The sequence below is a fragment of the Sus scrofa genome, chromosome 14 (genome assembly GCF_054392235.1).
Source record: "Sus scrofa isolate SSC_HxYL_T2T_F1_AM1 chromosome 14, Sscrofa_HxYL_maternal_Yorkshire_Landrace_v2.0, whole genome shotgun sequence".
Lineage (NCBI taxonomy): Eukaryota > Metazoa > Chordata > Mammalia > Artiodactyla > Suidae > Sus > Sus scrofa.
In genome coordinates, this window is record NC_139396.1 from 97,250,566 (window position 1) to 97,272,481 (window position 21,916).

Below are 21,916 nucleotides of genomic sequence, written 5' to 3' on the forward strand. Positions count from 1 at the left end.
TACCAAATAAAGAGAGAAAAGGAGTATAGTATTTTAATGGAGGAAAAGAGAAGTTGAAGGAAGGGTGGGGAGGAGTTCCCGTTGTGGCACAGCGGATAAGAATGTGACTAGGAACCATGAAGTTGCAGGTTTGATCCCTGGCCTCGCTCAGTGTGTTAAGGACCCAACGTTGCTGTGAGCTGTGCTGTAGGTGGCAGATGCAGCTCAGATCCTGCTTTGCTATGGCTGTGGTGTAGGTCAGCAGCTACAGCTCCGATTCGACCCCTAGCCTGGGAACCTCCACGTGCCACAGGTGTGGCCCTTAAAAGCAAAAGAAAAAAAAGAAAAAAAAAAAAAAGGAAGGGTGAGGAAAGGATGGGATGAGACCTGGGAATAGAAAAGTTACCAGTTGTATCAAAAATGACCTTCAGGAGTTCTCGATGTGGTGCAGCGGGTTAAGAATCCGACTGCAGTGGAGGCACAGGTTGGATCCCCCACCCAGAACAGAGGATTAAAAGATCTGGTGTTACCACACCTGCAGCGTAAATTGCAGCTGTGGCTCGGATTCAATCCCTGCCTTGGGAACTTCCATATGCCACAGGTTCGGCCATTAAAAAAAAAAAAAAAAGTGACCTTCAAAATAATGTTTTTAAATGAACACCTATAGTGGTGGTAGGCAGAATTTTAATGACCCTCAAAGACCCTTAACCCCATACAATCCCCTCTCCTTTGATGGTGGGTGGAAACTGAGAAAGTGATATCACTGTTGTGATTATACAATGTGATTATACTATTATAACATGGCACAGTTGACCTTAAAATGGGCAGATTATCCAAGTAAGCCTGAATATCTATACATACGAAATTTTTAAAAAGCAGAGTTTTCCCGGGCTGGTGGCAAAGGTCAGATATTCCTTTGTTTGTTTTTTTTTCCTTATTTGGCTGCCCCAGGCATATGGAGTTCCTGGGTCAAGGATCAGATCCTAGCCGCAGTTGTGACCTATGCTGCAGCTTCAGCAAAGCCAGATCCTTTAACCCACTGTGCCAGGCCTGGGATCAAACCTGCATACCAGTGCTCCAAAGACGCCATCGATCCCACTGCACCACAGCAGGAACTCCTATTTTGGTTTTTTTGTTTTGGGGTTTTTTTGTTTTTGTTTTTGGTTTTGGTTTTTTTTTTGGCTGTGGCTTGCAGCAGCTTGATGTAAGATCTCAGTTCTCAGATCAGGGACTGAACCCAAGCCACAGCAGTAAAAGCAACAAGTCCTAACCACTAGACCACCAGGGAACTCTTTAGAAGTCAGATTCGAAGCACAAGAAGGATTTGACAAAAGTGAGATGGGCCACATGTGAAGGAAACAGGGACATCAGACCTATAGCCACAAGGAACTGAATTCTGCCAACAATCAGAATGAACTCGGAAGTGGATTCTTCCCCAGGGCCTCTAGATAAGAGAACAGACTGGCCAATACCTAGATTTTGGCCTTGTGAGATCGTAAGCAGAGAACCAGTTGAGTCCACCAGGTCTTCTGATCTATAGAGCCACTAACCATACATACTGTGACGTGATAAACTGGTATTGTTACAAGCTGCTGAGATTTACTATATGGTAATTTACTATGGAGCAATAGAAAACTAACACAAGAAGGTAGGGTACAAATGTAAACTAATATTCCTTTCTCAGTATTACTTTTCACCCCAGATATCTCATAAGGACTTGATATACTTGTCATAAGCTGCAAAGGAGGATAAATTCACCTTTTCAAATAAAGAAAGAAAAAATTAATATTAATGAATTTTTTAAAGATAAAGAATATCGCCTTCAGTCCTGATTCAGGAGTGAAGATGGATATCCCTAATGAATAAAAGTCCTTCTTAAATAATATCTGATCCACATGAGATCCTTTTTAACAATTAGGGAATAGAATATGATTTGGAGTTGAAAAGCCCAGGCGCAACTGGGAAGGAAGGGTCTGCTGTTTTTTTGTTTTTTGTTTTTGCTTTTTAGGGCCCCACCTACAGCATATGGAAGTTCCCAGGCTAGGGGTCAAATCGGAGCCTCAGCTGCCGGCCTACGCCACAGTCACAGCAACAGCAGGATCCAAGCCACATCTTCCACCTACACCACAGCTCACGGTAATGCTGGATCCTTAACCCAATGAGCAAGGCCAGGGATGGAACCCACAACCTCATGGCTACTAGTCGGATTCATTTCTGCTGCACCACAATAGGAACTCTGGCAGTTCTTTTTTGAATCCTTAAATACTGTGCAAATTACTACCCAATTCTAGTCAAGGCTGGTCCCAGTGAAAATACATGCTGAAAGACTGATGCAACTGGTTAACAGACAAACAACCATCAAAATATCTTCAATTTAAACAGTTTTTTTTTCCGTTCAAATAATCTCTCACAGTGGCTCCCAATCTAATTTCATTTATTTTTTCTATTAGATTGCATAAAGAGCTGTTACTAGGTCCTACCACAACTCTGTATCATCTACCCTACTTAGCATGATGGCACCCACAGGCTGTGGTACCTTGGGAAAATTATCCTCTCTAAATTTCAATTTCTTAATCAATAAAATGTAATATCAATATTTACCTCAAGCAATGGACTGAAGATTAAACAAAATAAGCATAAGGCACTTAGAACACTGTCAAGCACAATAAAAGAGCTCATTAATCATTTGCTATTTTATATATTAAATCAAGGTCAATGAAGTGAATACAAATAGTTTCAATTCAGCCTTGCTTACAATATTACAATTATAAGAAAACATGTATGAATAGCAGCATTATTCAAAATAACACCAAAGCAGAAACAAACCAAACATCAATACAATGGATATTACTTGACCATAAGAAGAAATGAAGCAGTGTTTACATGATAAAACATGGATAAACCTTGAAAACATTATGAGTGAAAGACAAAAGGCCACATATTGTATGATTCCATTCACATGGAATAATCAAAATAGGCAAATACTAGAGATAGAAAGTAGATTAGAGGTTGTCAGGGACTGGGAGAAGGGGGCAATAGGGAATGATAGCTTAATGAGTAAAAAGTATCTTCTATGGGGTAAAGGAAATATTCTAGAATTAGACGGTGGCAATGGTTGCATAACATAGTGAATATACTAAAAACCACTAAGTGCATTTATGTTATATGACTTAGATCCTAATTTCAAAATGTATGAGAATGTCTCCTTTTGCCTATGAAGACTTAACTCCTACAGGACCTGCCTCCTATTATTAATAACTAGAAAACTGGGGTTCCCATTGTGGTTCAGCAGAAACAAATGCAACTAGAATCTATGAGGATGCAGGTTTGATCCCTGGCCTCGCTCAGAGTTAAGGATCTGGTGTTGCCATGAGCTGTGATATAGGTCACTGATGCGGCTCGGATCTGGTGTTGCTGTGACTGTGGCGTAGGCTGGCAGCTCTAGCTCTAATTTGACCCTTAGCCTGGGAACTTCCATATGCCACACCTGTGGCCTTTAAAAAAAAAAAAAAAAAAAAAAAAAAAAAAAAAAAAAAAAACCTAGAAAACTAGATAAAATATATAACACAAATGTCTTCAGACACTGGATAACAGATGGTACTAGACTGACTAAGCCTCGTCTTGGCTTTCTAAATGGAGACAATTTCCAGACAGTGGCACATAGCATACAGATCAAAGTAGCTTTGGAAGAACTCGAGAAACCAGAAAAGAACATGCAACAACCAAGCAAATGCCTAACCAAAGGAAAGCTGCACTCAGAATGTTAGGAAATCTCATGTTTTCTATCTGCCCCTTGTCCTATCCCTTCCTGAGGACATCACAACAGGTCAGGAAGAAACCACCCAATTTCTGCTCCTCCATCAGGGCAGAAGGAAAAGAGTGATAGTGGGTTGGCTAAGTTCTGGTTTGTTAGGAGGCTGCCTGAGGAGCTGGTTTCTGTCTTGCCTAACTTGGAGTGCTGTTGGGAACGGTGGCACGGCCTGGTTCAGGGAGGACACCATCAGCAGTGCTAATTGCCTACTGAGCAAGGAAACTACAGGAGACAGCAGACCTTCAGGTGCCTGGGGACAAGAAATCATAGGTAGGGGAACAAAAACTAAAGCTCTGAGAAGCACTGGGTGAGACGTTAAAGAAATTATGACATTTAAAAGCAGCCATGTACATGGGAGAACTGGAACAAAGGCACATATATAGGCCAAGGAAGACGCATCCACAGAAAAGCTTCGAGAGGTTATCAAGACAAACCTGAGACAATTTAAGCACTAAAATAATTAAGTACAATAGTAAGTTATAAGCCCTCGCAAAAAAAAAAAAAAATCAAAATTCATGAAATCATACCAATAATAAATACATTTAAAGGTAAGCAGGAAAGGAAGGTTCCCTGCTTACAACAGAATTTAGAAAGCTGAATACTAAATGTACAGCAAGTGTTAGAATCATTTTGCAATCATCATGGTAAAGAACGGATCAGGTAAGAATCAGTAATGGATACTAAGCCTGGAGAAAAAGCTGATGAGAAACAGGATACAGTTGGCTCACTGTATCCACAGGTTCTGCATCTGCAAGATTTAACCAACCTCAAATTGAAAAAAAAATTTTTAAATTCCAGAAAGTTCCAAAAAGCACAACTTGCATTTGCCATACCCTGGCAACTACATGCATAGCATGTACATTGTACTAGGTATTACAAGTAAGCTAGAGATGATTTAAAATCTATAGGAGGATGTACACAGGTTGTAAGCAAATATTATCCCATTTTACATGTGACTTGCACATCTGCGGATTTTGGTACCAAAGGGGAACCTGGAATCATCACCTATAGATACCAAAAGACCACTATTTTGCATGATCATAGAGTGTCCCTCTGCAGATTGCTTATTATTTGCAAGGAAGATATAAAATATAGTTATTATACTCAAGAGCAATTTGGGCAACATCTTGACTAGATGTAATATCACTTAAGAAAAACAGATGAACATTATACATTTCATCATATGCCCCAGGTGTAATATCCTCAGAAGGACACAACATCAATCTAATTGAGAAAGCGTAATATCAACTTAAACATGAGGAAACATAGGACAAATGCAAAAAAGAATGCTCTTTTTTTTTTTCTTTTTACGGCTGCACCTGTAGCATATGGAAGTTCCCAGACTAGGGGGTGAATCAGAGCTGCAGCTGCAGGCCTATGCCACAGCCACAGCAACGCCAGATCCAAGCCACATCTGTGACCTATGCTGCAGCTTGTAGCAGTGCCAGATCCTTAACCCACTGAGTGAGGCCAGGGACAGAGCCCTCATCCTCACGGACATATGCTGGGTTCTTAACAAGCTGGAATGCTCTGCTGTTTAACAGAAGATTGGAGGGACTGCATTCTTCAAATACATCAATAACATAAAAGTCAGAAAGGCTACGAAATGTTCCATATGAAAGACATTAAAGGGACATAAAAATTAAATTTTTGACCTTACCCTGGAAATTGTATTGGAAATATTATAAAGGACATTATTAGATCATTCAGCATTAGCACATGTGAGTATTCCTTAAACTATTATTTACATTTTTTATAAATTTGTAAACATTTTCAATAAAAAGAAAAAACAAGTAGCCAAACATATTACACAGAAGAACAAAGAATCATAATAAATTTCTTATCATAAACTGTACAAGGCAGAAGACAATGGAATGATGTCTTTATGATGCCAGATAAAGGGGCATCTGTAAAACACCTCCAGCTTGCATTAAATAATAAAAGACTGATTACTTTCCCCTTATGACCAACAACAAAGAAAGAATGTCCTCTCTCACCTCTTCTCTTGAACACTATATTGGAGATCCTAACTACTACGATAAGGCAAGAAAAAGGAATAAATGGAACAAAGATTGGAACAGAAGAAGTAAAAGTATTTTTATTCATAGATGATATATACAAAGAAAGTGCTAAAGAAACCACAAACAATTTGTTTTGGGCTGAATTGTGTGGCCCCAAAATTCATAAGTTGAGGTCCTAACCCCTAGTAACTCAGAATGACTATATTTGCACATAAGGCCTTTAAAGAAGTAATTAAGGTAAAATAAGGTCATACGGGTGGGCCCTACTCCAATACAACTGGTGCCCATATGAGGAGAGGAGGCTAAGACACGGATATACACATAGGGAAGGCTATGTGAAGACATCAGAGGAAGACAGTATAAGCCAAGAGAGAGGCCTTAGAAGAAGTCAAACTTACTAAGAGCTTGATCTGGAACCTCTAGCCTCTAGGATTGTGAGAAAATAAATTTCTATTGCTTATGCCATCCAGTCTGTAGTACTTTGTTATAGCAACTCTAGCAAACTAGTATATAATTATGTACTAATAAGTAAATTTAGCAAGGTCACAGAATAAAATATCAACATAAAAAAATCAACTGTACTTCTATATAGTAATAATGCACAACTGAAAACTGAAATTAAAAGATACCAGGAGTTCTCCTACAGTACAGTGGATTAAGGATCCAGTGCTGTTACTGCAGTGGCTTGGGTCACTGCTGTGGTGTGAATTTAGTCCCTGGCCTAGGCACTTCCACATGCCATGGGTGCAGCCAAAAATTTAAAAAAAGATATCATTTACAACATCCAAAAACACAAAAAACAGGGCAATTTTAATACAAATAGCATACAACTAGAAGATGAAATCAAAAAGCAATTTCAGGAGTTCCAGTCGTGGCACAGTGGAAACGAATCTGACTAGGAACCACAGGGTTGTGAGTTCAATCCCTGGCCTCACTTAGTGGGTTAAGGATCCAAAGTTGCCATGAGCTGTGGTGTAGGCCGCAGATGCAGCCTGGATCTGGTGTAGGCATAGGCCGGCAGCTGTAGCTCCAACTGGACCCCTAGCTGGAAACCTCCATATGCGGCGGGTGCAGGCTCTAAAAAGCAAAAAAAAAAAAAAAAGGTTAAAATGGGAGTCCCAATGTAACTCGGTAGGTTAAGGACCTGACGTTGTCTCTGTGAGGATGCGGGTTCAATCCCTGGCCTCACTCAGTGAGTTAAGGATCCAGCATTGCTGCAAGCTGCAGCATAGGCCTCAGCTGCAGTTCTGATTTGACCCCTAGCCCAGGAACTTCCATATGCTGCAGGTGTAGCTGTTAAAAAAAAAAAAAAAGTGGAGTTCCCGTCGTGGCGCAGTGGTTAACGAATCCGACTAGGAACCATGAGGTTGCGGGTTCGATCCCTGCCCTTGCTCAGTGGGTTAACGATCCGGCGTTGCCGTGAGCTGTGGTGTAGGTTGCAGACGCGGCTCGGATCCCGCGTTGCTGTGGCTCTGGCGTAGGCTGGTGGCTACAGCTCCGATTCAATCCCTAGCCTGGGAACCTCCATATGCCGCGGGAGCGGCCCAAGAAATAGCAACAACAACAACAAAAAAGACAAGAGACAAAAAAAAAAAAAAGTTAAAACAGTAGATTTTATGTTATGTACCCTTTACACAATAAAAAAAGGGAGACAAAACCACTAAAGTGTCACCAGCAAAAATAACAACAAAATGGGTAAAAGATTTGAACAGACACTTCAAAAAGGCAGATACACAAATGGACAATAAGCACATGAAAATGTTTAGCGGCATTAGCAACCAGGGAAATGTATACTAAAACCATAAGCCACCACTATATGCCTACCAGAGTGGCCACAATCAAAACAAGATGCAAAAATTCAGAACAAAATATTACCTAACTTAACCCAACAATACATAAAAAAGATCATATACCATGATATAGTTGGATTTATTCCAGGGTTACAAGGATGGTTCAACATACACAAAGCAATCAATGCAACATACCATATCAACAAAAGAAAGGACAAAAACCACATGATCATCTCAACAGATGCAGAAAAAGCATTTGACAATATTCAACACCCAGTCATGATAAAAACTCTTACCAAAGTGGGTATAGAGGGAACATATCTCAACCTAATAAAAGCTATTTATGATAAACCCACAGCCAACATAATACTCAACAATGAAAAGCTGAAGGCCTTCCCTCTAACAACTAAGACAAGGATACCCACTCTCACCACTTCCATTCAGCATAGTATTAGAAGTCTTGGCCACAGCTAAGAAATGGAAAAAGGAATAAAAGGTGTCCAAATTGGGAGTTCCCATGTGGCTCAGGGGGTTAAGGATCTGGCATTGTCACTACAGTGGCTCAAGTCACTGCTGTGGCTCAGATTTGACCCATGGCTTAGAATTTCCACATGCTGTGGGCATGACCAAAAAAAAAAAATCCAAATTATTAGAGAAGAGATAAAACTGTCATTATATGCAGATGATATGACACTATACATAGAAAACTCTGAAGACTCCACACAAAAACTACTACAACTAATAAACAAATTCAGCAAGGTAATAGGATATGAAATTAACATACAGAAATCAGTTACATTTCTTTATACTACCATGAAATACCCCCAAAAGGAAAAGTACAACAATAATCCTTCTTAAAATCATATCAAAAACATAAAATACTTTGGAGTTCCCGTCGTGGCGAAATGGAAACGAATCCGACCAGGAACCATGAGGTTTCAGGTTCGATCCCTGGCCTTGCTCAGTGGGTTAAGGATCTGGCATTGCCGTGAGCTATGGTGTAGGCTGCAGATGCGACTCACATCTGGCATTGCTGTGGCTGTGGCATAGGCCAGCAGCAACAGCTCCAATTAAACCCCTAGCCTGGGAACCTCCACATGCCACACGCAGATACAGCCCTAAAAAGACAAAAGACCAAAAAAAACCACTTAGGAATAAACGTGACCAAGGAGGTAAAATATTTATACAATGAGAACTAAAACATGGATAAAGGAAAAGTAGATGATTCAAAGAAATGGAAAGATATCCCATGCTCTTGGAATGAAACAACACATATACATGCTTTTTAGGGCTGCACCTCTGGCATATGGGAGTTTCCTGGCTAGGGATTGAATTGGAGCCACAGGTGCCAGCCACAGCCACAGCCACAGGTCCAAGCTGCTTCTTCGACCTACACCACAGCTCACAGCAACGCCAGATCCTTAACCTACAGAGCGAGGCCAGGGATTGAATCCATGTCCTCATGGTTACTGGTCAGGTTCGTTACCACTGAACCATGATGGGAACTCCAAATTAGTACTGTTAAAATGGCCGTGATACTCAAAGCAATCTCCAAATTTAATGCAATCCCTATTAAATTACCCACAGCATTTTTCACAGTACTAGAATAATCCTAAAATTTACACAGAACTACAAAAGACCCAGAATTGCCAAAGCAACCCTGGGGAAAATGTACAAAGCTGAAGGCATAACCCTCCTAGATTTCAGACAATACTACAAAGCTACAGTAATCAAAACAGCATGCTATTTAGCACAAAAACAGACATATGGAGCAATGGAACAGATGGAGAGCCCAGACATAAACTTACATACTTACGGCCAATTAATCTTTGACAAAGGAGGCAAGAATACATAACGGAGAAAAGTTAGTCTCTTTAATAAGAGGTGCTGGGAAAGCTGGACAGCTGCACCTAAATCAATGAAGGGAGAATACTCCCTCACCACCATACACAAAAATTAACTCAAAATAGCCTAAAAACTTAAATACACAACATAATACCATAAAACTCCTAGAAGAGAACACAGGCAAAACATTCTCTGACATAAACTGTAGCAATGTTTTCTTAGGTGAGTCTTCCAAGGCAATAGAAATAAAAAGCAAAAGTAAACAAATGGGACCTAATCAAACTAATAAGCTTTTGCACAGCAAAAGAAACCATAAACAAAAAAATAAAGACAACCTACAGAATAGGAGAAAATATTTGGCAACAAAGTGACCAACAAGGGCTTAATTTTCAAAATATACAAACAGGTCATACAACTCAATAAAATAAATAAATAAATGGGCAGACCTAAAGAGATATTTCTCCAGGAGTTCCCATCGTGGCTCAGTGGTTAACTAATCCCACTAGGAACCATGAGGTTGCAGGTTCGATCCCTGGCCTTGCTCAGTGGGTTAAAGATCCCGCGTTGCTGTGAGCTGTGGTGTAGGTCACAGACTCAGCTCAGATCCCACGTTGCTGTGGCTCTGGTGTAGGCCGGTGGCTATGGCTCCAATTAGAGCCCTAGCCTGGGAATCTCCAGATGCCATAGGAGCGGCCCTAGAAAAGGCAAAAAAAAAAAAGAGAGAAAGAGAGATTTCTCCAAAGAATACATACAGATGGCCAATAGGTATATGGAAAGATGCTCAATATGACTAATTATTAGATAAATACAAATGAAAGTGAAAATGAGACATCACCTCACACAGCTCAGAATGGCCATCATTCTGGGGGTTTGGGACAGAAATGCTATAAAATGTGGTTGTGATGATCACTGTACAACTATAAATGTAATAAATTCATTGAGTAATATATATTAAAAAAAAAAAAAAAAAAGAATGGCCATCATTAAAAAGTCTACTAACAGGAATTCCCACTGTGGCATAGCAGATTAAGGACACAGTGTTGTCTCTGCAGTGGCATGGGTTCATCCTTGGCCCAGCACAGTGGATTAAGGATCCAACATTGCTGCAGCTGTGGTGTAAATCACAGCCACAGCTTGGATTCGATCTCTGGCCCAGGAACTTCCATATGCCGTAAAAAGAATTTTTTTAATTAAAAAAAATATAGAGAGAATTACCATATGACTCATATGAGTGGTATCACTCATACCACTCCTGAGCAATATCTGGAGAAAACTCTAATTAGAAAACATTACCCCTATGTTCACAGCAGCATTATTTACAACAGCCAAGACAATGAAGCAACCTAAATGTCCATCGACAGATGAATGGATAAAGATATGGTATGTATATATACTTAGCCATAAAAAAGAATGAAATATTGCCATTTTCAACAACATGGATGGACCTAGAGATTATCATACTAAGTGAAGTAAATCAGAAGGAGAAAAACAAATACCACATGGTATCACTTATACGTGGAATCGAAAATATGATACATATGAACATATCTATAAAACAGAAACAGACTTGCAGACATAGAAAACAGACTTATGGTTACCAAAGGTGAAAGGAGAAGGGGGAAAATGAATTAGGAGTTTGGGATTTGCAAATACATACATACATAAAATAGAAACAAAAAAGTCCTACGGTATAACATGGGTAACTATATTCAGTATCCTGTAATAAACTATAACGGGAAAGAATATATAGATGTACATGCATAACTGAAAAACTCTGAGGTACACCAGGAACTAACACAACATTGTAAATCAACTATACCTCAATTAAAAAATTAAGAAAAAAAGGAGCTCCCGTCGTGGTGCAGCAGAAAAGAATCCAACTCGGAACCATGAGGTTGCAGGTTCGATCCCTGACCTCGCTCAGTGAGATCTGGTGTTGCCATGAGCTGTGGTGTAGGTCACAGACACAGCTCAGAGCCCACGTTGCTATGGCTGTGGCGTAAGTCAGCGGCTGTAGCTCCGATTTGATCCCCAGCCTGGGTATCTCCATATGCCTCGCTCAAAAAGCAAAAAAAAAAAAAAAAGAAAATTTTAAATAAGACAAACACCACCAAAAGTTGACAAGAATGTGGAATAACCTACACTCTCATACATCATTTGTGATAGGAAGAGGCACAACTACTTTGGGAATAGTTCTGACTGTTCCTTTTCTTGGCCACGCCCTTGGCACGCAGAAATTCCTGGGCCAGTGATTGAATCTGAGCCACAGCAGTGACAACACTGAATCTCTAACCACTAGGCCTCCAGGGCACTCCCCGACAGTAACCTAAAAAACTAAACATGTACCTGCACTTGCTCCAAAAATTATACTCCTAAATACTTGCCCAAGAGGAATAAAAACATAGACTTAACACAAAGATTTCTGCATAAATGATAATAGCTTCATTTATAATAGCCAAAGTCTAGAAACCACCCAAACAGTTGAATGGATTAACAAATTTTGTATGTTTCATGCAAAAGAATATACTCAACACTAAAAAGAAATGAACTACTGTAATACACCAACAGGATGTTCAAAAATTTTATGTTGAACAACCAAAAAAACACACAAAAGACTATAACTGTATAATTCCATTTATATGAAATTCTATTAAAGGGAAATCCAATAGTTACAGACTGCAGATAAGTGGTTGTCTGCAATCACAGCCAGGAAATGAGATGGCTGGGAGTGGAAGTAGCTGCAAAAGGTACAAGGGAATTTTCTGGAGTGATGGAAATGTTCTGTATCTTGTTTGTAATGGTTTATGCCTGTCAAAACCCATCAAAGCATACTCTTAAAATGGATGCAATATACTGTTTATAAGTTACAACTCAGTAAAGTTGATTTTTAAAAGAAAAAAAGAAGAAAATGTTTAAAGTTTACATTCCCTTAACCCATGTATTCCAGTTTTAAAAATTTACCCCAAAATGTATCCCAAAGAAACTATCAGCCAAGACTGTAAAGACGCATTTATAAAAATGTTCAGGAGTTCCTGCCGTGGCTCAGTGGTTAACGAATCTGACTAGGAACCATGAGGTTGCGGGTTTGATCCCTGGCCTTCTCGGTAAGGATCCGGCGTTGCTGTAAGCTGTGGTGTAGGCCACAGACATGGCTCTGGTGTAGGCCAACGGCTACAGCTCCAATTCGACCCCTAGCCTGGGAACCTCCATATGCCACAGGAGCAGCCCAAGAAATGGCAAAAAGACCAAAAAAATAAAACAAAACAAAAATAAATAAATAAAAATGTTCATTATGGGAGTTACCTGGTGGCCTAGTAGTTAAGAATTTGTCATTGTCACTGCTGTGGCTCAGGTTCAGTCCTTGCCCGGGGAACTTCTGCATGCCACAAATGCGGTCAAAATAAAAACAAAATTCATTACAGCATTATTTATTAGAAAAAATCTCCTTTAATGGCCCATCAATCAGGGATTGATTAAATAAGTTAGGGTACATTCATAGAATAGGATCCTTCACAGCAATTAGAAGCAGGAATTAGGGATTTCCCCTTGCGGCTCAGCAGGTTACACACCTGAATAGTATCCATGAGGATGCAGGTTCGACCCCTGGCCTCACTCAGTGGGTTAAGGATCTGGTGCTGCTGTGAGCTGTGGTGTAGGTTGCAAACAAGGCTTGGATCTGGTGTTACCATGGCTGTGGCACAGGCCAGCAGCTGCAGCTCTGACTCAATACCTAGCCTAGGAACCTCCATATGCTGCAGGTGCATCCCTAAAAAGCAGAAAGAAAAAAAGAAGCAGGAATTAGATTTATATATGTGCTGATCTGAAACATGCTGCTGTAACTTCATTTTATTATAATAAATGTATATAATACATAAACATGTAACTTTTGAAAAATATCTGAGCCAAATTTATACCAAGAGATGTCATCTTTTTCTTTATAAAAGAATATGGAGGAGTTCCCGTCATGGCGCAGTGGTTAACGAATCCGACTAGGAACCATGAGGTTGCAGGTTCGATCCCTGCCCTTGCTCAGTGGGTCAAGGTTCCGGCGTTGCCGTGAGCTGTGGTGTAGGTCACAGACGCGGCTCGGATCCTGCGTTGCTGTGGCTCTGGCGTAGGCTGGCAGCTACAGCTCTGATTCAACCCCTAGCCCGGGAACCTCTATATGCCACAGGAGCGGCCCAAGAAATGGCAAAAAGACAAAAAAAAAAAAAAGAATATGGAGACCACTTGTACTTTAGAGATGAAGAAACTCTTCATCAGAGATGCCAGTTGAGTTTCAAAGGAATCAAAATAATACTGAGAGCCACACAATCTTTCAGGAAACAACTGCTATCTCAATGAACAAGGATTACAGTCTTCAAAGGGAGACTCTCCTAAGTTGGAATAATAAAAGCAGAGTATGACTAGAAAATGGCTACATGGTTTTACAGCCATCTGCCTGTCGTTCTAACATCAGAATGAAATTCACTAAAAATTTCTTCCATATAATAGGTAGATAAAGGTCCCTTACTTGTTTTTTACTCTTTTATGCTGTGCTCACTTCCCTGCTGGTATCAGGACCTGATTTTAAAAGCAGGAAGACAATGCCAGTATGAAAGCAGGAAGGAGGCACTTCGGACTGATTAAGGCCAGCATGACATTCATAGTGACCAATTTCATTCCAGTGGAGTTAAAGTAATCATTCCAGTATTTGTGCCCTGACAGCCTGCAACAGGAGCCAAAAGACGTGAGAAAGCATTCAAACATACACACACACACACAAAAAGAAAAAGGCTAATTCATTATAATCTGTTTGTCGTATATCAGGTACTTGTAATAGTCCAAAAAATAATCACTGAGCTTCAATAAGTGGAATTTATAAGATAAAGCAATTCCTAAACTTACCAGCACCACCTCCACAAAATTTATCAGACCATATTGAAACTTCAGTGTTCCTGATCTCCTATACCACCCTGCACTCCCACTGAGAATGAAATCATCTTGCTATGAAATGTTAAGACAAAAAAAGATATTCTAATGGTTTACTAATACAATAATTAGTAATATTCTGATGGTTTACTAATCAGTATTTGACATATATGTACCTTTGCTCAAGCACATAAATGCCAAGCAGGTCACTTAAAAATGAATTACACTATAATGGAAAAAATAAAAACCATTAAAAAAATTAATAATACAATTCTGTCTACTCACAATTGCCCAGTCTGAATCTTCTCACCATCATAGCCTCCTTCTTAAAAAATCAAGCTGATTAATTCTCATCTTCTGTCTCATAAAAGCACTTGGATTCTAATACTTCTATATCTGTATACCTATATCTCACTATAATCTAACCCCTAAGACCCAGCTTGAGCAATATGGACAGGCTGGACAAGAAAAAAGAAAAGGGAAAAGAAAAAAGAAAAAGGAAAAAGAGAAGAAAGAAAGGATCTTGTAAAAATTTACACCAAAAACATTTTCACTGACCTTGCTTATAGCTATCAAAGACAGCACTCATCTACTCTGGATACTCCAAGTAATACTAATAATTTTAACCTAACCAGCCATAAGAATAGCAGGTGTAGCAGCTACTGTTTCTTAAATGCTTATTACGCATCAGGCACCATACTGAGTACTTTATGCTATCTCATTTAATCCTTCCTGCAACTCTTCAATGCAGGCAGTAAAGATTTGGAGAGGTTCACTTGCTCAAGTCTACACAGATTGAGGAACCCAGAATCAGATGTAGGTCCATCTGTCTCAGGAACAAAACAAAACAAAAAAAAATTAAGCACAGTTCTATTTTATTCCACATGCTTTTATTCCTCTCTTTACTACAAGTTTGAGAAAACACAGCATGGTCATCCATATGCAAGAAAATCAACCTCGACCTAAACTTTACAACTTATACAAAAACTAACTGGATTACAGATCTAAATATAAAAGAGGAAAACTGTAAAAATTCTAAAAGAAAACCTTTGTAACTTGAGGTTAGGCAAAAATTCTTAGATGTGACATCAAAAGACATCAAATCCATAACAGAAAAATTAATAAAGTGGACTTCATCAAAATTTTTAAATCTGGAGTTCCCACTGTAGCTCAGCAGTAACAAACCTGACTGGTATCCATGAGCATGTGGATTCAATCCCTGGCCTCACTCAGTGGGTTAAGAATCTGGCATTGCTGTGGCTATGGAGTAGGCTGGCAACTACAGCTCTGATTCAACCCTTAGCCTAGGAACTTCCATATGCTGCCTTCAGGTGCAGACCTAAAAAGCAAAAAAAGAAAAAGAAAAAGAAAAAAAAAAAAGCTGGGAGTTCCCGTCGTGGCTCAGTGGTTAACGAATCCGACTAGGAACCATGAAGTTGTGGGTTCGATCCCTGGCCTTGCTCAGTGGGTTAAGGATCCGGCATTGCTGTGAGCTGTGGTGTAGGTCACAGATGCGGCTTTGATCCTGCATTGCTGTGGTTCTGGCATAGGCCAGCAGCTACACCTCCAGTTCAACCCCTAGCCTGGGAACCTCCATATGCCGTGGGAGTGGCCCAAGAAATGGCAAAAAGACAAAAAAGAAAAAAAATTTGTTTTGTTTGTTTTAATTTGCTCTGTAAAATTCACTGAGAAGGGAATGAAGAGATAAGCTACAGTCTTAGGAAAAATATTTGGAAATCACATATCCTTGAAAGGACTTATATCCAGAATATATACAAAAGAACACTCAAAACTAAACAGTAGGAAACACAACTTTAAATTGTGCAAAAGATGTGGATACCTCAACAAAACTGACATGAGGATGGCAAAAGAGCATTTTAAAAAGATATTCAGTTGGAGTTCCCGTCGTGGCGCAGTGGTTAACGAATCCGACTAGGAACCATGAGGTTGCGGGTTCGATCCCTGCCCTTGCTCAGTGGGTTAACGATCCGGCATTGCCGTGAGCTGTGGTGTAGGTTGCAGACGCGGCTCGGATCCCGCGTTGCTGTGGCTCTGGCGTAGGCCGGTGGCTACAGCTCCGATTCAACCCCTAGCCTGGGAACTTCCATATGCCGCGGGAGCGGCCCAAGAAATAGCAACAACAACAACAACAACAAAAGACAAAAAGACAAAAAATAAATAAATAAATAAATAAATAAATAAAAAGATATTCAGGAGTTTCCCGTTGTGACTCAGTAGGTTGAGGACCCAATGTTCTCTCTGTGAGGATACAGGTTCGATCCTGGCCTCACTCTGTGAGTTAAGGATTCTGTGTTGCCACAAGCTGGGCATAGGTTGCAGAGGTGGCTCAGATCTGGTGTTGCTGTGCCTGTGGCATAGGCTACAGCTGCAGCTCCAATTCGACCCCTGGCCCAGGAACTTCCATGTGCTGAAGGCATGGCTGGAAAAACAAAAAGAAAAAAGATGTTCACAATGCTACTAGCTATAACTATAAAACATTAATCAAGGAAATCAAAGAAGATACAAAGAAATGGAAAGACATCCAAAGCTCCTGGGCTGGAAAATTAAGACTGTAAAAATGGCCATACTACCCAAAGCAATCTACAGATTCAATGCAATCCCTATCAAATTACCCCTGACATTTTTCACAGAACTAGAACAAAAAATCCAAAATTTTATATGGAACCACAAAAGACCCAGAATTGCTAAAGCGAATCTGAGGAGCAAAAACCAAGCAGGAGCGTAATTCTCCCAGACTTCAGGCAATATTACAAAGCCACAGTCATCAAGACAGTGTGGTACTGGTACCAAAACAGGCACACAGACAAATGGAACAGAATAGAGAACCCAGAAATAAACCCAGACCCCTGTGGGCAATTAATCTTTGACAAAGGAGGCAAGAACATAAAATGGGGAAAAGACAGTCTTTTCAGCAAGTATTGCTGGAAAACATGGACAGCTGCATGCAGATCAATGAAACTGAAACACACCCTCACACCATGCACAAAAATAAACTCAAAATGGCTGAAAGACTTAAACATAAGACAAGACACCATAAAACTCCTGGAAGAGAACACAGGCAAAACATCCTCTGACATCAACCTGACAAATGTTTTCTCAGGTCTGTCTCCCAAAGCAACAGAAATAAAAGCAAAAATAAACCAATGGGACCTAATCAAACTGACAAGCTTTTGCACAGCAAAGGAAACCAAAAAGAAAACAAAAAGACAACTTACAGAGTGGGAGAAAATAGTTTCAAATGATGCAACTGACAAGGGCTTAACTGCTAAAACATACAAACAACTTACACCACTCAACAGCAAAAAAAAGCCAAGAACCCAATGGAAAAATGGGCAAAAGACCTGAACAGACATTTCTCCAAAGAAGATATTCAGATGGCCAACAAGCACATAAAAAAACGCTCAACTTCACTGATCATTAGAGAAATGCAAAGCAAAACTACTATGAGGTACCACCTCACACCAGTCAGAATGGCCATCATTAATAAGTCCACAAATAACAAATGCTGGAGAGGGTGTGGAGAAAAGGGAACCCTCCTGCACTGCTGATGGGAATAGAAGCTGGTATAACCACTGTGGAAAACAGTATGGAAGTACTTTACAAAACTATACATAGAACTATCATATGACCCAGCAATCCTACTCCTGGGCATATATCTGGACAAAGCATTTCTTGAAAAAGACACATGCACCTGCATGTTCACTGCAGCACTATTCACAATAGCCAGGACATGGAAACAACCCAAATGTCCATCTATAGATAACTGGATTCGGAAGATGTGTGTGTATAAATCACAATGAAATACTACTCAGGCATAAAAAAGAACAAAAGTTGTTGCCATTTGCAGCAACATGGATGGAATTAGAGACTCTCATACTGAGGGAAATAAGTCAGAGAGAGAAAGACAAATACCATATGATATCACTTATACCTGGAATCTAATATACTACCCAAACGAACCTTTCCACAGAAAAAAAAACTCATGGACTTGGAGAACAGACTTGTAGCTGCTAAGGGGGAGGGGAAGAGGAGGGGGAGGGAGTGGGATGGTCTGGGAGTCTGGGGTTAATAGATGCAGACTATCGTGTTTGGAATGGATAGGCAATGAGATCCTGCTGTTTAGCACTAGGAACTATGTCTAATCACTTGTGATGAATCTATACATATATGTGTGACCAGGTCACCATGCTGTACAGCAGAAAGTTGACAGAACACTGTAAACCAGCTATAATGGGAAAAAATAAAAATCATTATTAAAAAAATAAATTTAAAAAATGCTACTAGCTGTGTTACTTATGTCCTGTCTGTTTTATAAGACTGTTGTCTCTTACAGTACGCAATATGTAGCCAGGCCTGCAACAAAAGTGATGATGGCTAAACATCTTGAAGAAATAGATCACATTTATGACTCTTACAGAATAACTGTAACAGTGTGACTCTAGGCATGGGAAGAAGCAACAAGGGAAAATATCTCCCAGATCATGACAGAGTAGTGAGACAGAGGATCCAGAGAATCTTTATTATCAACAAGGTCTATTCTAGAAATTAGCACCTGGAATGGGATATCAACAAGAATTTTCGCTTGATCTGGGATAAGCCTCCCAATGCTGTGGGACAAAAACTGGTCATGAAATGTCTCCTAACGACCAAGAGGAGGAACTGAGAAATAAAATACTGCCATCATATCACAGTCATCAGTGATTAAGCCACCTCCAAGGGTGAGCCAGTGAGCTCTGAGGGAACTCTGGAAGGAAACAAGCATACCTGCCATCTAGCAGCCATTAGACTGCGGCCACTCCCAACAGTGAGTCCTGAAGACACTTGGGATATAAAAAAATAGGATACTGGCTCAAGATAGCTGAGGTGCATTTCAGAGGAATGATTCCAGTGGCCCCAGACCTTTGCATCCTCCCATACAAAGAAAAGCGCTAAGCTCCCTGAGATATCTAGTTTTCCATTATTAACAGTAATGTCATGTTTCTACCACCTGCCCTTTGTTGCAAAACTCCTATGTATCCTAGCTCCCCCTCACTTCCCAGAGCAGTTTTTTCAGGGTTACTTGAGATACTCCCTCCTGGGCTTAAGTCCTCAGTTTCGTCCACCAAAACCATAACTCTTAAAAAAAAAAAAAAAAGGAATACAACATTGTAAGTCAATTATTATACTCCAATAAAATTTTTTTTAATGTTCAACCTCATTAGCCATTACAGAAAGTAAATTAAAGCCACAATAAGCTATCACTACACAACTTATTAGAATGGCTAAAGTGAAAAAGCCAACACCACCAAACGCTAACAAGGATGTAGAATGAATGGAATTCTCCTAGGCTGCTGATGGGAATGCAAAGTAGTACAGGCACTCTGAAAAACAGCTTGGCAGTTTCTTATGAAGTGAAACATACACCTCCCAGCAATCCCACTGCTCGGTATTTACTTTAAAGAAATTAAAAAACTATGTTCACATAAAAACCTGTACACTATGTTCACAGCAGTTCCATTCGGCATTGCAAGAAACTGGAAACAAACTAATGAAAGGAGATAAAGTACTGATACACATGGCAACCTGGATGAATCTCAAAGGCATTATGCTGAGGTAAAGAAAAAGTCTTAAAAAGTTACAAACTGTATGATTCCAGCATGATATTGTCAGGAAGACAACACTATAGTAACTGAGAAGAGATCAGTGATTGCCAGTGAAGTGAGGAAAAGGTGACTGTAAGAGATGGCACGAGGCAGTTGGGGGGGGGGGGGGCACAGAGCTGTTCTGTATCCTGATTGCGGTATGTGGCTACCCAAATCCATCTATGTGTTAAAATTCATAAAAACAGACACCCACAAGGTGCAGAATAATGTGTATATCAGGATGATCCTTTTGTGCCTTGAAATTTTTAAAGGTTATTTCTATAATACATAGAAACTTACTGCTGACATATCTGTATATATTTTTTAGCTCAGAATTAAAAGAAACCATCAGAAATGGTTAACTTTTTTTGGTGGGAGAAGAGATTTATATCTTTCTACTGTTTCAATTATGAGCCATTTTCATACTCTTCTTTATATATTTTTTTAACTTTTTGTTTTGTTCTGTTTGCTGCTTACCATGGAGCACTTCTCCAGTACTTCCTCCTGGAACTTTAGAAATCGCTCCTGAACTTCAACTTCATTGAGGAAAAAGGCAAGGAAGTGAGTGAAGGGCTGCTTTCTTCGAAAAGTGAGCAAAAGAACATCAATCCGAGTTCGGGCAGAAATTACACCACTTCGATGCTGACCAGTGATTACTGTAAGAAAAGAAAAAAAAAAAAAAGATTAACATGCTCAAGGACCAACAAATGGCTGTAAAAGAGGTGACCTCTTGATACGGTCATCTCTAAGGAATAAAACTGTCCTGAATGTGTACATAATTCTAAACAGGGGACAGTACCGAGAATAAGAAAGCTGCTAATGAATTCAGTCTAAGCAGAATGAGGTTAAAAAACAGAATAACTTTAAGAACAACTAAAGAAGTAGAAAAATAAGTTTAAAAGCTACAAAGTAATCCCTCATACCTTGCTGGTATGAATGTAAAATGGTGCAGCATGGAGTTCCTTTTGAGGCTCAGCAGGTTAAGAATCCAACAACTATCCATGAGGATGTGGGTTTGATCCCTGACCTCGATCAGTGGGTTAAGGATCGGTGTTGACATAAGCTGCAGTGTAGGGCGCAGACACAGCTCAGATCTGACATTGCTGTGGCTGTGGCATAGGCTGGCAACTGCAGCTCCAATTCGACCCCTAGGCTAGGAACGTCCATATGCCACAGGTATGGCCTTTGAAAGCATAAATGGGAGTTCCCGTTGTGGTGCAGTGGTTAACGGATCCGACTAGGAACCATGAGGTTGCGGGTTCGGTCCCTGGCCTTGCTCAGTGGTTAAGGATCTGGTGTTGCCATGAACTGTGGTGTAGGTCTCAGACGTGGCTCAGATCCCGCATTGCTGTGGCTCTGGTGTAGGCCGGCGGCTACAGCTCCAATTCGACCCCTAGCCTGGGAACCTCCATATGCCGCAGGAGCGGCTCAAGAAAAGGCAAAAAGACAAAAAAAAAAAAAAAAAAAAAAAAAAAGCATAAATAAATAAATAAATAAAGTGGTGCAGCTGCTATGGAAAAGTTTGGCAGTTCCTCGGAAAGTTAAACAGGGAACAACCACATGACCCAGGAATTCCACTCCTAGATAGAAACTCAAAGGAAGTAAAAACAGGTGTTTAAAAAAAACTTGTACAAGAGTTCCCTCATGGCACCACGGGTTATAGATCTGACAATGTCAGCAATTTGGCCCAGCTTTCGCTATGGTACAGGTTTGATCCCTGGCCCGGGAACTTCCGCATGCTGTAAGCAAGAGCAAAAACAAAAACAAAAACAAAAAACTGGCAAATGTCCAGAGGAGCTCTATTTATAAGCACCCCAAAAGGTGGAAAAACACGAATGTCCATTAACCATAAATGAATAAATAAAATGCAGTATTTCCACACACTGAAATAGTATTCAACCAAAAAAAAAAAAAATG

At 40.0% G+C, this 21,916-nt stretch overlaps 1 protein-coding gene and 1 long non-coding RNA gene across 23 annotated transcripts in view; both read right to left on the bottom strand.

The window, feature by feature from the left end:
• The window catches only part of ASCC1 (activating signal cointegrator 1 complex subunit 1), a 184,240-nt gene that overhangs the window by 73,111 nt on the left and 89,213 nt on the right, over nt 1-21,916 (bottom strand). For all 22 annotated transcript variants that reach the window (XR_014825635.1, XR_014825634.1, XM_084993030.1 and 19 more), the window contains 1 exon segment: nt 20,477-20,655. Coding sequence is in view for 20 of the 22 variants with exons in the window: in XM_084993024.1 (XP_084849150.1) it covers nt 20,477-20,655 (179 nt within the window). In the remaining 2 variants the exon portion in view is untranslated.
• LOC146396874 (uncharacterized) lies at nt 12,874-15,814 on the bottom strand. The gene is made up of 2 exons (XR_014828134.1): nt 13,960-15,814; nt 12,874-13,212 (listed from the first exon to the last, which is right to left on the bottom strand). It is a non-coding gene; the product is annotated as an uncharacterized LOC146396874 (long non-coding RNA).